At 48.4% G+C, this 13953-nt stretch overlaps 1 protein-coding gene across 1 annotated transcript in view; it reads right to left on the bottom strand.

Moving 5' to 3' along the window:
* Window positions 1-3009: 3009 nt before the first annotated feature.
* spt4 (Transcription elongation factor subunit spt4) overlaps window positions 3010-13953 on the bottom strand; it is a 36114-nt gene continuing 25170 nt past the window's right edge. The window contains exon 4 of the mRNA XM_037428275.2: window positions 3010-3221. Coding sequence (XP_037284172.1) covers window positions 3103-3221 — 119 coding nt within the window. The 3' untranslated portion in view covers window positions 3010-3102. The remainder of the gene's footprint in view (window positions 3222-13953) is intronic.

Raw genomic sequence — 13953 nt, 5'->3', positions numbered from 1 at the left:
GGGTGTTCTCCGCGTACCGGGCATTTGTTTGCATATATTGCCGGGCGATTTTTCTGAGAGGGCTGAGATTGAGATAGGGAGCGGCTTGACTATACCCTTTGTTTGTTCGTAATTGTGCTTGTATGTGTGCGCGCAGGTATGCACATATAAAATGGTACAAACTTCGTATACGGGGCAAGACGAACCCCCTAAAGACCCCACTGGTCACGCCAAGACCGGTCTCCCATATTATAGGGTATGCAAATCTGAATCATAAAACATTTTTTCAAAGATAGAAAATTGTGTTGCATATACATCGGCAGCCATGCTGCTCCCTCGGGTTCCTTCAGCGTGCCGAGCACGTTTCAGGCGGGTCTCGTGGAGTTCGTTCGACCAGAGCATCCTTTCTGCCAGGACACCTCTAAGATTTCGTGAGCCATCTGGCACGGAGAGGACTCCCCACGCACGACAGGCAAGAGATCAAGGGCATGGTCCCATCTTCGATATGTCCAAACTGCCCCCACCGAGACTCAAACCGGCATATGCCGCAGCGATGTCCAATCGCTTGATTATTTTGGAACATAAAACTTCCTAAATATACACTTGAGGGAATTCTGGCGCTAGTGTCTATGGGAGCTGCAACGCACGGCGCTTCAGCAAGCATGGCAATAATGGGTATATAGTGCACGAATTTGCCTAATCTTCATACTTCTGGCTCCGTGTGTGTTCATGTGGCTTGGAGCTGTTTTCTCACGAAACAAAAATCTGCAAGTGTTCAGCGGTTGCACTTCATTGCCCTATTATTTTAGGCTTACCATTTCAAATCGGGTATACAGAGTTCAAAAAGGTTCGTTCTTTCTTTAGAAACAAAACCGAAACACAGCAATAAACGAAGCCACAAGTGCGATTCGCCACCCACAAATACGAAGAATAGGCAAATCCGTGTACTAACCATCATTCCTTTGGTCGCTCAACTATCGCAGCGCCAGAGTCCCCTCTAGTTAATATTAGGTAACTCTGTGGCTGTGGTTGTGTTCCAATACTCACCGTAGACTGCTAAATAGACAGCTAAATGGACGGCGGCCATCTTAAGTCGTATTTCAATTCTCACGTAGCCGGCAAAATAGACAACTCCGAAAAGACCACATCGTAGACAAATACGATGCAGGTTACTTTGCTGTCTAAACAAGATGGCGGCTCAGCGAATCGCTCAGATAGATCGGATATCGCCGGAATGGTCGTCTGCACACAAGCTGACGCTATTCCAGACGCTCCATGTGAGTAGCGTTTACTTGTTTTTAACTTCAACACGAAATAAGCCAGAAAATACAACTGTTACGTTTGTTTATTTTAGCTTTTTCTTCGCGACGCGAGGTGGCGCATTGTCGCATAAAAGCCGTCTAAATGTGTTCCATTTCTCGGACAGCATGGGCTCGATGCTGTCGTCTAAGCAGTCTTCGTAGACTGTCTACGTGCTGTCTAAGAATTGGAACACAGCCTGTGTCGCACTTCTTAGACAGCACGTAAAGAGTCTACGCCGACAGCTTAGAAGACAGCACCGAGCCCATGCTGTCTGAGAAATAAAACGCGTCTAAGACGGCTTCTACACGACGAAGTGGCAGCTTGCGCCCAGAAGCGAAAGCTAATATAAACAAACATAACTGTCATTTCTTTAGCCTATTTCATGACCAAATCTTAGAAAAATTGAAAGTTACTCACATTGAGCGTCTGGAGAAGCATCTGCTTCAAATAATACACAATTTGGGCGATATTTGAGCTTTACGAGCAGTGCGCTAAGCGGCCTTCTTGTTTGGACAGCAAAGTAGCCTGCATCGTATTTATCTCGGGGTTGTCTATTTTGCCGGCTACGTGAGAATCGAAATGAGACTCAAGATGGCCACCGTTCATTTAGCTGTCTATTTAGCCGTGTACGGCGAGTATTGGAACACACCATACGTTTTGGAGGACAATGCACGCTGATTTACGATACCTGTAGTCGCTTACAACCGAATAGTTAGTTGTAAGCTCCGCCCACAACCGCAACTCTCCCACCCCGAGAAAATTTGCACATATAGCTCACCAAACCACATTTGCTCCTTTCAGTGACGCGAAGGACGATTCGCTTATTTTGCGTCGGTTGGTGCCACTGGTCGTTCGTCAAAAAACGTTGACTTCCTCCGCTATTTCCGCAAAGATTTCGACGTCATTGTCTGTCAAACGAAATGTTTTGAAAAGACACGACGCAGTTTAATTACTGTTTTTTTTGGGTTGCTTCTTTTTTGAGTACCGTTGAGTTTTATTCTTTTTTTTTCGCTGCAGAACTTCGTGATATGGAGTAACCGAGGCAATATAGACCTCAACCTCTCCACAGCAAAACAGAACAGAAGAGAACGGAATAATTACTGCGCGTAGTATTTGTGTTATCGGCGAAAAAGTATTTATCATTGCAAAGGAAAGCACGTGACACAATTCTCTAGCACAGATGAATTGCAGGTGAGCCACAGTCTTGGGGGCGGGGCCTGTATTTATTCTCAGAGTGTAACAGACTTTAGGTGTTGTCCCTTCGTTGCATCAAGTCGTTGATCACGTAGTCACTTCGCAAAATTTCTAATTCCGGCGGGGGTCTTTCACCTATGGCTGACTGGTGCGACGTTCATGCCAGGGAACGCCGTTTAGGTAACTTTTCTTCCTCAGCCAAGAATATCGTCGCCTGATTCACATCATGCTTGCACAATCTCTGCCCTAGGCAAGTTCTCTTTTCGTCCACTTTGATTTATTCACATTTACATTACAATTACTTCTATAACAACAACATTCCCTACACCTTCTTTTCTTTGGCATAATTGTCCATTAGTATTCTTGTACAGTGCAACAGCTCGTGCGGTATATATATATATATATATATATATATATATATATATATATATATATATATATATATATATATATATATATATATATATATATATATATATATATATATATATATTCTGTAGTTCATTAGTTCATACACCAGCGACGACGACGAGGTTGATATGCACACACTTTATTTACAATAATATCAGCGGCGGAGGGGACGACCACCCTCAAGCAGCTGGCTGGCTTCGCCCTGGTTCGGGACAGTCACACCGTGCTGGTGTCACGTGATTTGTAGGTAATGCCCCGGCTCTTCAGCTCACGCACCGTGGCCATAGGAAGCCGGCCGGACACCGAGATGGCGTAGATGCCCTTGGCCTTGCGGCCTGCGAGGAACAATCAAATGGTTGAGTTAATAACAAAAACACAGTTCGATTCCTTCCAAATACGAAGTCCATAATGGGGGTGACAATAATAGAAGCGACTATCCGCTTGAATACGTTCTCACCCAGCTACACACATTGGCCACAGAACAAAAAAAATGGGTGTATAAAGTTCATTTGAAAATAAGGAAGCTCGCCGAGATCCTCTGTGGCGATAGGCGGGTACTTTGCCAGACTGCGGCAATCATTCAAAGTGTCTTAGGGTTCTCACTTATTTAACAAGCAGCCATTTGTACCGGGGCGGTGTGCGCTTAGTGTACACTGTGGTTTGTCAGTGCCGCTAAACCATCCTGATCAGGCCGCTCTGTCTTCCATATTGCGCAAATATAGCTGCGTGGTTGGATTCGTGACAAAACGGTGTAGAAAGCACACAACACTAACCGAAATATGAAATCAACAAATTTCATTCACGCCGGAGACTGCCGGGTGTCGAGAGAGAGAGATAAAGATACAAGGAAAGGCAGGGAGGTTAACCAGACGCACATCCGGTTTGCTACCCTGCACTGGGGAAGGAATGAAGGGCAGAAAAGAGGTGTCGAGAAAACGCACAATGTATACCACGTTGCAGCATGACTGTAAACCATGTTTTTTTTTTTTTTTGTATCACCATGTATTCAGTCCACGAAAATTCTGCAACTGCAGGATAGAGAACACAGTATAAATCTCATAGCCATTTTAGTACGCGCTCCCAGTCTTTTTTTTTTATGTTAATCTAGCCCACCGATAAGCCGAGACGCGGTATACCTTGACAAAGAATATATACACTTACGTCTATCCCACGTATTCTAGAACGCCCCTTCACTTGAGAAAGCCGATGGGAGCGCCATCTCTAGGCAGGGTAAGTCACTGCATAGCAGTGATAATTTGCTGCTATTCTTGAGTAGTGCAGCGTCATTTTAGCCGAGCAGTGGCGCAGTGCTCAACTCTGTCAAGTGAAGGGTGAAAGTCGAGTCGAGGAGCGTTTGTGAATATGGGGGGGGGGGGGGGGGGAGGGGGTATGATTCTCTCGTGGCTAGCTGCGCTTTTTATCTCAGTTTTACAATATTTCCTCGAGCACGGCACCCTGAACTCCATTCTTTTTAGTTTTGTTTTTCTTCCTTCGTGCAGCGGCACGCATACTAACACGCGTCTCCAGCAATGACGTCAAACCGATGAATGCACATAGATCTTCGGAAGCGGTAACCCGGCTTCCGCCCACACATATTATACATAAAACAAGCCATCTCCGATGCACAGGCTTCTTCCTTGCGTAACACACCCGAGATTTCATTTTTATTGTAATTTTTTTTTCACTTATACGCTATGCTCCCACCAATGCTTCACACACACGCACTGTCGGATACAGACAGTCTCAACGGAAGAGAAGCGGAGTACACAGAAAGTCGGAAAATGCAGTCAGCAATCATTCAAGTTCTCCGACAAGGGAGGGGGGTGGCATTGGATGATGGCAGCGTCAAGGGTGTATCTGCATCGACATGCAAGAAGAGGAGGAAGAAGCCAGATGATACAAGATCTAGAGACGAGCTTCGTTCACTATATATGGGCGTTCGTTCTTGGCGCTGCAAAAAAGAGCGCACGCAGTGAAGCGAGCAGTGCACCGCGCGGAGAGGCCCCCCCCCCCCCCCCCGACTCCCACGTGAACGTAAGCTTGTATAGCATCGGCGGATCGACTTTCCTTCTTCTTCTTCTTTTGCTGCTTTTTTTCGAGGTCGCTCTTTCCGCTGCCTAAAGAAGTGGACCCCTCCCCGTCCTTCCCCACATCGACTATGCAGTGCTCCGACTGTGCGAAACGCCAGTGCATGCATTTTCGTCGTTGTGCCATGCGTGCATAGCAACGCGTCTCGGAGCGGACGTATACGCGTACCTTTCACGTGCGAGGACGCCTTTCGCACGGATACCGGCTGCTTATCGCTGAAGGATTTTGAAGAAGAAAAGAACTTGCAAATAGAGATTGTACTCGTCACAATGCACGTACTTACAGTGCACTGAGTAAATATATGAGGGCCAGTGATTTGATATAAAGCACTTTTTTTTGTCCACACACAAAATCGCCTTGAAGAACTGCAGCACAAAATACGCCATTCTGTTCTCACAGATTTGCGCTTATTCGACTAAACTATTTATCAGTGCACTTGTCCTTTTTTATTTTCTTATTTAACCTGTCATACGCGTATCGCTCTGCCTAAAAATGCGTAGTTCCGGAAAAAAAAAACGAGCGGGTTACTTCATTTAATGTTCATTAAATTTAATTATTTAATTCAGTCCTAATCTTCCGTGCCAATAAATACCAAGATATCATTATGAGGTACACTGTAGTGGGGGGAATCTGGATCAATTTCGAACCAGCTGGGGTTCTTTAACGAGTACACGAATTCAGGCAAAGGGTGTTCTTGGATCTCGCCCCCATCGTAATGCGGCCGTAGCGGCCGGGCATCGAACCCGGGACCTCGAGCTCTGCAATACAACAGAGTGGCTTTAAGCTTCCACAGCAGGTCGGACGAGCATATAGACAACTAAAAAAAAGAGTGGCACGAATTTGTATTCAACAACGCAAAATGAAACCATGGCACACGCATCATTGTTTGACGTGTTGCAACCGCACAGTAACTTCGAAAAAAAAAAAAAAACGCTAGTAGACGGGCTCCAGAACCTGTGCTGCACTCCCAACAATGCCATGCGTAAAAAGTGCTAGAAATAACCAAAACATAAGGCCTCTTTCGCACAGTTTCTTCCTGGTTATGGCTAGCATATTTGCCCGGGACCTGATTAAGAGCGTAATAGAAAGAAGAGGCAAGTGTTAAATCTGAAACGGTTACAATCTCTAGACAGAAGAAATCAACTCCTTGTTGATTCAAGAACCAAGATACAAGAAGACAGCAGCACAGTTCCAGAAAGATGCAAGCGCGTTCGTATGAACTCGCTACTTCCAGTCCAAGGGTGAGAATCTCCACTCCCGAAAGAGGATAATTCGCCCGCTCTCACCATCGCCACTTTTTCCTTTTTTTTTTACACATCTTCCATGCCGTCCCAAGGTTGTAGAGAGAGGGAGGAGAGAAAATAAGTAAGCGTAAGGAAGCGATGGTGGTGGCGGAGGCGGCAGAACATCCGCGTGAAACGGAAACTCGCTTCCTTGTGACCCACTGGCCCCCTCTAGCTTTAACACCGCCAAACAGCGACTTGACCTTGGCGCTGAGTGACCGGTCGGCCGGCCGCTCCCACACAAACACACAACTCGCGCAGGGCAAACGAGAGCAAAATAGGAAGCTTCGTTCTCACAGTACCATCACCTCACAATGGGGACGGGGGGAGTGGTGGTCTGTAAGGTGGCTGTTGGTAGACAGGCGTTTACTGCGGCAAACGAACGTAAAATATAAAAAAGATAAGCGCAACATGAGCGGAGATGCGAATACGAGCACGCCGATGGGTCTGCTTAGCAAAGCCGGCGAGAAATAAACACCGTCCCGGGCGAGATGGGGGAAGGGGATCGGAGGGGCATTTACAAGGTCTTCGTTTTCACAAGTGACAGGGGACGTCTGCGAAGTGTTGCGGTAAGCGCCTCCGAAGCGCATTCCCGTCGACGTAACCTTCGGACGACGACGAGGAGGACACGAGAAAAGTACAGCAAGGACGCACTCGAAGTCCGAACGTAACCTTCAGGGAGTCGAACCATCGACGGACGGACGGAGGAGGCGATGCACAATGGGAGGTGTTTAGTGGGTCCTGCCGTTCGGGAAGGATGGAGGAACCGCAGCGGTCTTACGGGGAGCCGGGGCGAGTGAGGGGACGAGGTTTTTCAAGGTGAATCCACGTGGGACAGGAGGGATCGCAGAGGTGCGCCGGCGATCACACGATGCTGCTGCGTGCATCTTTTTTTGCAACGCGTAACCACCGCAAGGTTAAAGGAGGGAGGGGGGCTAGAGAGAAGTGCCGTATGCATGAAGTATTTTCTCGACAAATCTATTTTCACTATGTTTTCGAATTTATGACTGCGCGCAAGCAAAATGACAGTCAATGTTACTTTCCCAATTTTCCAAGAAAGACAACGGCTCTTTGTTGGGATACTTGAATAGTGATAAACCGTCCGCATTCTTTTCGGGCGCCTCATCGTCACGAGCCGACAAACAGCGTCAAGGCACGCATGCAGACGGGCCCACCCGAACCGACGAATTCCGTTCGCCTTTGAAACCCGAGAACACGATCGCGCACAGAGCATTCGCTTCCGCGATCCAATTCGGAGAAATGCACTTCACGAGGTCGATTTCATTCTTCCGAATGCAGGCTCGTCCTACTGAGACGGCTCGGCGACGTAACTGCCTCTTATTACCCACCGGTACGTCACGTATGCGGAAAAAAACAAACCCTTATTTCGTGCAGAAGGCGTTTAAGTAGCGCTTAGTTGGAAACTTAAACCGTCCTCTCAGGTTCCTTCGCATGAAAACGATTTCGATGGCCGAAATGCCAAGTAAATGCGAAGCTATCAAGTCGTGGCATAAGCTATATATCGATAAAGCACACACGGCCTACTTAGCATGACGCGATGTACTTTGACAACGACATGCCACTGCGTGCCCCGCCGCGGTGGTCTAGTGGCTAAGGTACTCGGCTGCTGACCCGCAGGTCGCGGGTTCGATTCCCGGCTGCGGCGGCTGCATTTCCGATGGAGGCGGAAATGTTGTAGGCCCGTGTGCTCAGATTTGGGTGCACGTTAAAGAACCCCAGGTGGTCGAAATTTCCGGAGCCCTCCACTACGGCGTCTCTCATAATCATATAGTGGTTTTGGGACGTTAAACCCCACATATCAATCAATCAATGCCACTGCGGTCTAGTGGTTAAGGTGCACCGACTGCTGACCTATGGTCGCGGGATTGAATCCCAGCCGAGGCGGCCGCATTCTCGATGGAGACAAAATGCTATAGGGGCCAATGTAGATGGATTTAGGAGTACGTTAAAGAATCCCAGGTGGTCGAAATTTCTGGAGCCCTCCACTACGACGCCTCTCATATTCATAAGGTGATTTTGTGTCGCTAAACTACAACAATAATTATTTTTTTACCACGGTTCAGCACAGGCTGCCATCATGCGCTGGTGTAGGTCTATTGCAGTACGAGAATCATGGCACGCTCGCTTCGCCTTCGATTGCCCTGGTTCCCGTTACAAAAACGGCGTTCAAGCATTTGCGGTCACGAACACTGTTCAGTCGTATACCACACCAAGTCACTACATTAGACCAACTGTCTTTCAATCCGGTCAGCATTGCCCGGCGACATTTCAAAACCGATGATGGCATGAACGAAAAGCGGAAAGCTTTGCTCGAAGGAGAAAGTTACATATAGTCCCTAATAATATATTGTATTGTTTATGACAAAATTAAACGTTTGATGATTGATTTATTTATTGATTGATTGATTGATTGTGCATTAGCCTACGACGACTCGAAGGCGAAAGCCATCTTCTCAGTCACTGCATTGAGCTAATGTCGCAAAGTGACGTCATATCACATGAAATCGTAATCATATCATTACGATTTCTTGTGTTGAAGCGCCGACTGTCGCTTTCAGCGTCTGATGAGGCATCAAAGCTTTGGCCTTAAAAGACACCCAAGTGTTCGATTCCGTGTTTCCACGACAGTGTGTGCTCGCAAGAGTTTTGTAACTCCTGGACCTCGTCCAGTACTGATCACTAACTATCAACAGATGAGACAACTGATCAAGTGCTATAGAGGTGTTGATGAGCTTCTTACCAATGCTGATAGACGGTAGAAAATGAGAGGACGCCTGCTCGCTATCTTGCAAGGACAACATAAACTGCCTTCGCAGCGAAGGTTTCCAAGGAAGATCGTGAGAAAGAACTGCATTCACTAACCATAACTCTTCACAGCACTCAACGAGAGTGATATAGATAACAAAAACACGTGAAAAAAAAAGGCGCGGATGCATGCGGGATCTTCATTCTTGCACTGTTGCGGCTCGGAATTCGTTTTACTCTTTTAATAATATTAATAATTGATGCGGCTTCATGTCCCAAACGTTTACTTCCAATCAGCCCCGCCACGGTGGTCTAGTGGCTAAGGTACTCGGCTGCTGACCCGCAGGTCACGGGATCAAATCCCGGCTGTGGCGGCTGCATTTCCGATGGAGGCGGAAATGTCGTAGGCCCGTGTACTCAGATTTGGGTGCACGTTAAAGAACCCCAGGTGGTCAAAATTTCCGGAGCCCTCCACTACGGCGTCTCTCATAATCAAATAGTGGTTTTGGGACGTTAAACCCCACAAATCAATCAATCATTTACTTCCAATCAAACCCCTCGCCAACGAGGTAACCTTTCGTATTACAATGCCCTTTCCCACGCCACCGTTGCGAATGGCAGTGATAAATACAAAACGAAAGCGTGACGATAGTTATAGCGCGAGAACAAAACAACGACACAGAGACAAGAACGACACGAAAGACACGAGCGCTTTCGTGTCCTTCTCGTCTCTGTGTCGTCGTTTTGTTCTCGCGCTATAACTATCGTCATGTCATACCAACTAGCCCAAGCTGCCACACTTCTAAGAAAGCGTGACACTTCGGGAATGCAGCGGCGAACCGACCGCACTGGAATCGGACACGGGCGCAAATCACCCAAATCTTCACACACGCGACCTTCGGAAGACCAAGAGCAAAAAAGAAAACATCTGCTTTCACTCAGTGAAACGTGTTTCCCCAATTTATTAAGACAGGCCCACTATACTATACACGGCTATACAATACACCCCTCACCTCGACTGCACACTCTGTCGAGCCCAGCCGGGTCTACTCGTGTCACATAAAGAACGGAATGAATTCCCAGCGGCGATGCATACCGTCAGGGTGCCAAGGCAACGAAGTATATAGATGTAGCTAACTTACGACACTATATAACTAGAGTCCAGCTGCTACACGCCTCTAGCGCAACGTGGCAAGAGCGCTATAGGCGTTTGACGAGTTCGATGACACTGCCGTTTCCCGCCGCCGCAGCAGCGGCAATGACCACAATGCGCCATAACTAAGGAGGACTTGCGATCGGACGAAACGAGCCCAGTAAATCCACGGCAAGCAGTTGCAAGCCTGCAGGCGAGTGGCCAATAAAAAAAAAGGGGGCGACCGCCAAAGGAGCGCGCAGGAAATGCAAAGGAAAACGGTCGGATCCACAGGTGGACACCATATAAGCGCGCTCCGAAACGGCATACGGTACCTTCGAGGGAGACCGTATACATGGCCGCTGCATGCGAAGACGAGCCATGCATCAGCGCACCATATCCGCGCACTACGTCGCGCTCTGCAGCAACGCTTCCTTTCTTTCGTGTCGCGACCCCTCCCGTTTCACTCTGAATAAGGAATGATGAAAACGAGCTCGGCCCCTGGGTGACCCCCTGACCACTTCTGCGCCTCGCATCTTGTCCGATGAAAGGGACATCGTAAATTCCCGAGTCCTGACTCTGGGCGCATGTAAGAGCTTTCTCCCGCAACGAATGCCGAGAGAACGCCATGGCGGAGGCTGCATAATACGGGAGTGAGACAGATCTCGTTCGTCGTTGATTTTTCATTTTCGTTATTATTATTTCTTCAAATCCCGAGAGGAAACGTAAATTATACGGGATGTGTGTGGCGTGCGTTAGTCTTAGCAGCGATCGTTGCTAAGACTAACGCACGCATGTATATACACAAAAAACACAAGAAAGAAAAAAAGGGAGGGCCACATTTCATGATCGCGGGCCGTCAAAGAATGTGGTTATAGCTATGTAGCCGAGAGACATCCTCCGGTCGGAATATCGTGACCTTCGAGCGGATGGCGGGGTCACCGAAAAAAAAAGTTACGATTCCGGGAACCGCGGCTCGGGACCCGAAAATACGAGACGGGGAAGGCGTAGGGAGAGGGGCGACATGTCGAACCCCTGAGCATGGCTGTGCATGCCACCCGTGTTTGCCGCGGCTAGCGCCAACACAATTCCTTGCAGCGAAATGAACACAGGCTGCGGTGAACGAACGCGATGGGCAAAATAAGGCACGATCGGCGGGAGTGAAAGTTCTATAGGGTGAAATTAAACGTAGGTACAAAAAAAAAGCGATGCCAACCTCTTCGCTGGCCCTACCCCGACCTTTCATGCTCCCTTTTCCCTTCATGTCCCTTTTCCTGTCGTTCGCATAATATGTAAGCGGTTTGTTCGAAAGCGTGGCCAGTGATACAGTGCAGACGCTTGGGCCACGCGGAGACGAAAAAACGGATATCGGCGAGAGCAATTCACCGCGCTGCGGATTCGGAAACTGTGACACCGGCGAGCTTCAAGAGCGCATCCGACACGAGTGGGCCGGACATCTGCGTCGTTCGATCGCATAAACTATATAGTGGCAATGACCCGGAGTGGGCGCAACTGGAATAAGTCAAAGAAACGAGTTTCGAGGACGCAACAATGTACGCTTGCGGCGACTGCAATGCGACCGAAATTCAATGCCATTCGGAAATCGGGACGTTGTGTGGTGTCGCGCTTTGCGGAACATCTTCTGCACTCGCCGAAGCGGAACGGACAGCTGAGATGTCAGTTCACTGCGGACTACTATAAATAGAAGATGTTAGTGATTACCTGTTCAAATGTTGTGCAAGTTACGTATACTTGTAGAGAGTCTAAACTATGAGACATCCTTCGGTGCGCATGCGTGAATAATCGCCCGCTGTCGCTGTCGTTTACTGTGCTGCCTCATTCAATGATGGCCACCGTTCAGTTGTGATACTCTTGAGCCAGGTACAGCGGTCATCTAACGAATTCGTTTTTTCCTCTTACTAGTTTCTGTATAGATTTTCAAGTTAGAATTCACTCATTCCTATCACTCTCTACCACGCGACTATAATTGTCTCTCGAAGAGAAACACCTCATTGACCTCAACCGGTAAACACACGAGGAAATGGGACGAATAGAGAACAGAGCAGAAGAAATACGCAGGGGCAGGGGGGGGGGGGGGGGATGGTGACCTCTTCGGCTCTCTTGTACCGACGCGCCAAACATGGCTGGGAAGGGGGGGCGCAAAAAGTGTTGTCGCGATTCGGTGAAATTAAGGCGTTGAGCAGGTGCTTTGTCGCGCCTGTTCTCGCATTCACGTGAACGTGATGCGTGACACGCCGGCTTACGGCGAACTGTCAACGCCGTCAGGTGTACTTTCTTTCCTCCGGAAAACGAACTGCACCACGGCCTCAACCACCGTGGACACTGAGTGCTGGGCTCTTGTAAAATGAATAGGTATCAGTCAGTTGCCCCAAATGGCATCTGCAGGCGAGTTAACTGGGAGTCGCATCGAGCTGGCAGGCTGTAATCTCGCTTACATGAACATGACAGCAGCGCATTTGCTCTGCAAGCGCGTTTCGTGATTGATTGATGTGTGGGGTTTAACGTCCCAAAACCACCATATGATTATGAGAGACCCCGTAGTGGAGGGCTCCGGAACTTTAGACCACCTGGGGTTCCTTAACGTGCACCCAAATCTGAGCACACGGGCCTACAACATTTCCGCCTCTATCGCGAATGCAGCCGCCACAGCCGGGATTCGAACCCGCGACCTGCGGGTCAGCAGCCGAGTACCTTAGCCACTAGACCACCGCGGCGGGGCGAAGCGCGTTTCGTGAAGGTAATGCGACACCGTTTACAGGATCTCTCGCATTCTCCCCGCAGCAGTCATGTAACGAGCGAGTCAGACTTGACGCTGGGCGAATTGGTTGATGCCAAAGGGATACATGCGCAAACCCGTGAGCCCAGCATGCGAGACAGAAATTAGCTTGCGTTATTACATGAATTCCTTATAGATAAAGGTGCACGGTCGGAGTTAGCACGACATGGGGAACACCGTTTTCCTCCTCGTAACTTATGGCCTGTGAGCGGACTGGGACGCGTATAAGCGCGATATGTATTTCCCAAGAATTGCCACTGCTTGTATGAATGCGATGTGCATTCGTGTAAGCGTGTTTTACGAATGACGACGTCACCATACTTGTCACATAAACTTATCCTTTTCAAGAACGCTCGTTCTTGTCCGGCTGTTGGACGCAAGTCCATGTTCAGCTACATCGGCTGGTCAGCCTTGCGACTCACGCTGCGAGCGTATACACAATCCGCTATCTTCTAAACATGGCAGACTTACGAAAGCCGTTCAATTGTCAGCCGCTGCTACATTCCTCCGGCGTTTCTCTTTCAGGCGAAAGCGGTGGCATATAAAAGAACGAGCTGAGCAAAGATAAAGAGGAGATGTTCGGTCGCGAGCACAATAACATGCATTTCGCAGAGATGGAACAGCTGCCGATTTCAGCCGCCAGTGCAGCAACACAAGCCTATAGAGGCATGCGCCTATAGATTCTCGAGCGGCGGTCACGAATCAAATGTCGCTGTGTTCTGACGGCAAGAGGGCGTAGTGTGAGACGATGCGATATTTCGGTTCTCCTTCTCGCCACCTCACCATTTACGATGGTGAGGTGGTGAGAAGGAGGGCATATTTACGGAAACAAATAATAGATAGAGACTGCAGAATGCGGCCTAGTTTTGCGCAAAATAACATTTATGGTACTTGAAATATGCGAAGTACCAGGTAAAGTGTTGCAAGTGTTTTTCAAGTATTTTTTGTGATAAAAATGCTCACGTGACCAAAAGTTTGTTTTATGAGTGTGTGTGGGGGGG

This window comes from Rhipicephalus microplus, chromosome 3, assembly GCF_043290135.1.
Source record: "Rhipicephalus microplus isolate Deutch F79 chromosome 3, USDA_Rmic, whole genome shotgun sequence".
NCBI classification, from domain to species: domain Eukaryota; kingdom Metazoa; phylum Arthropoda; class Arachnida; order Ixodida; family Ixodidae; genus Rhipicephalus; species Rhipicephalus microplus.
The sequence above is the reverse complement of the archived record's forward strand: the minus strand, read 5'-3'. Positions and strand labels throughout refer to the sequence as shown.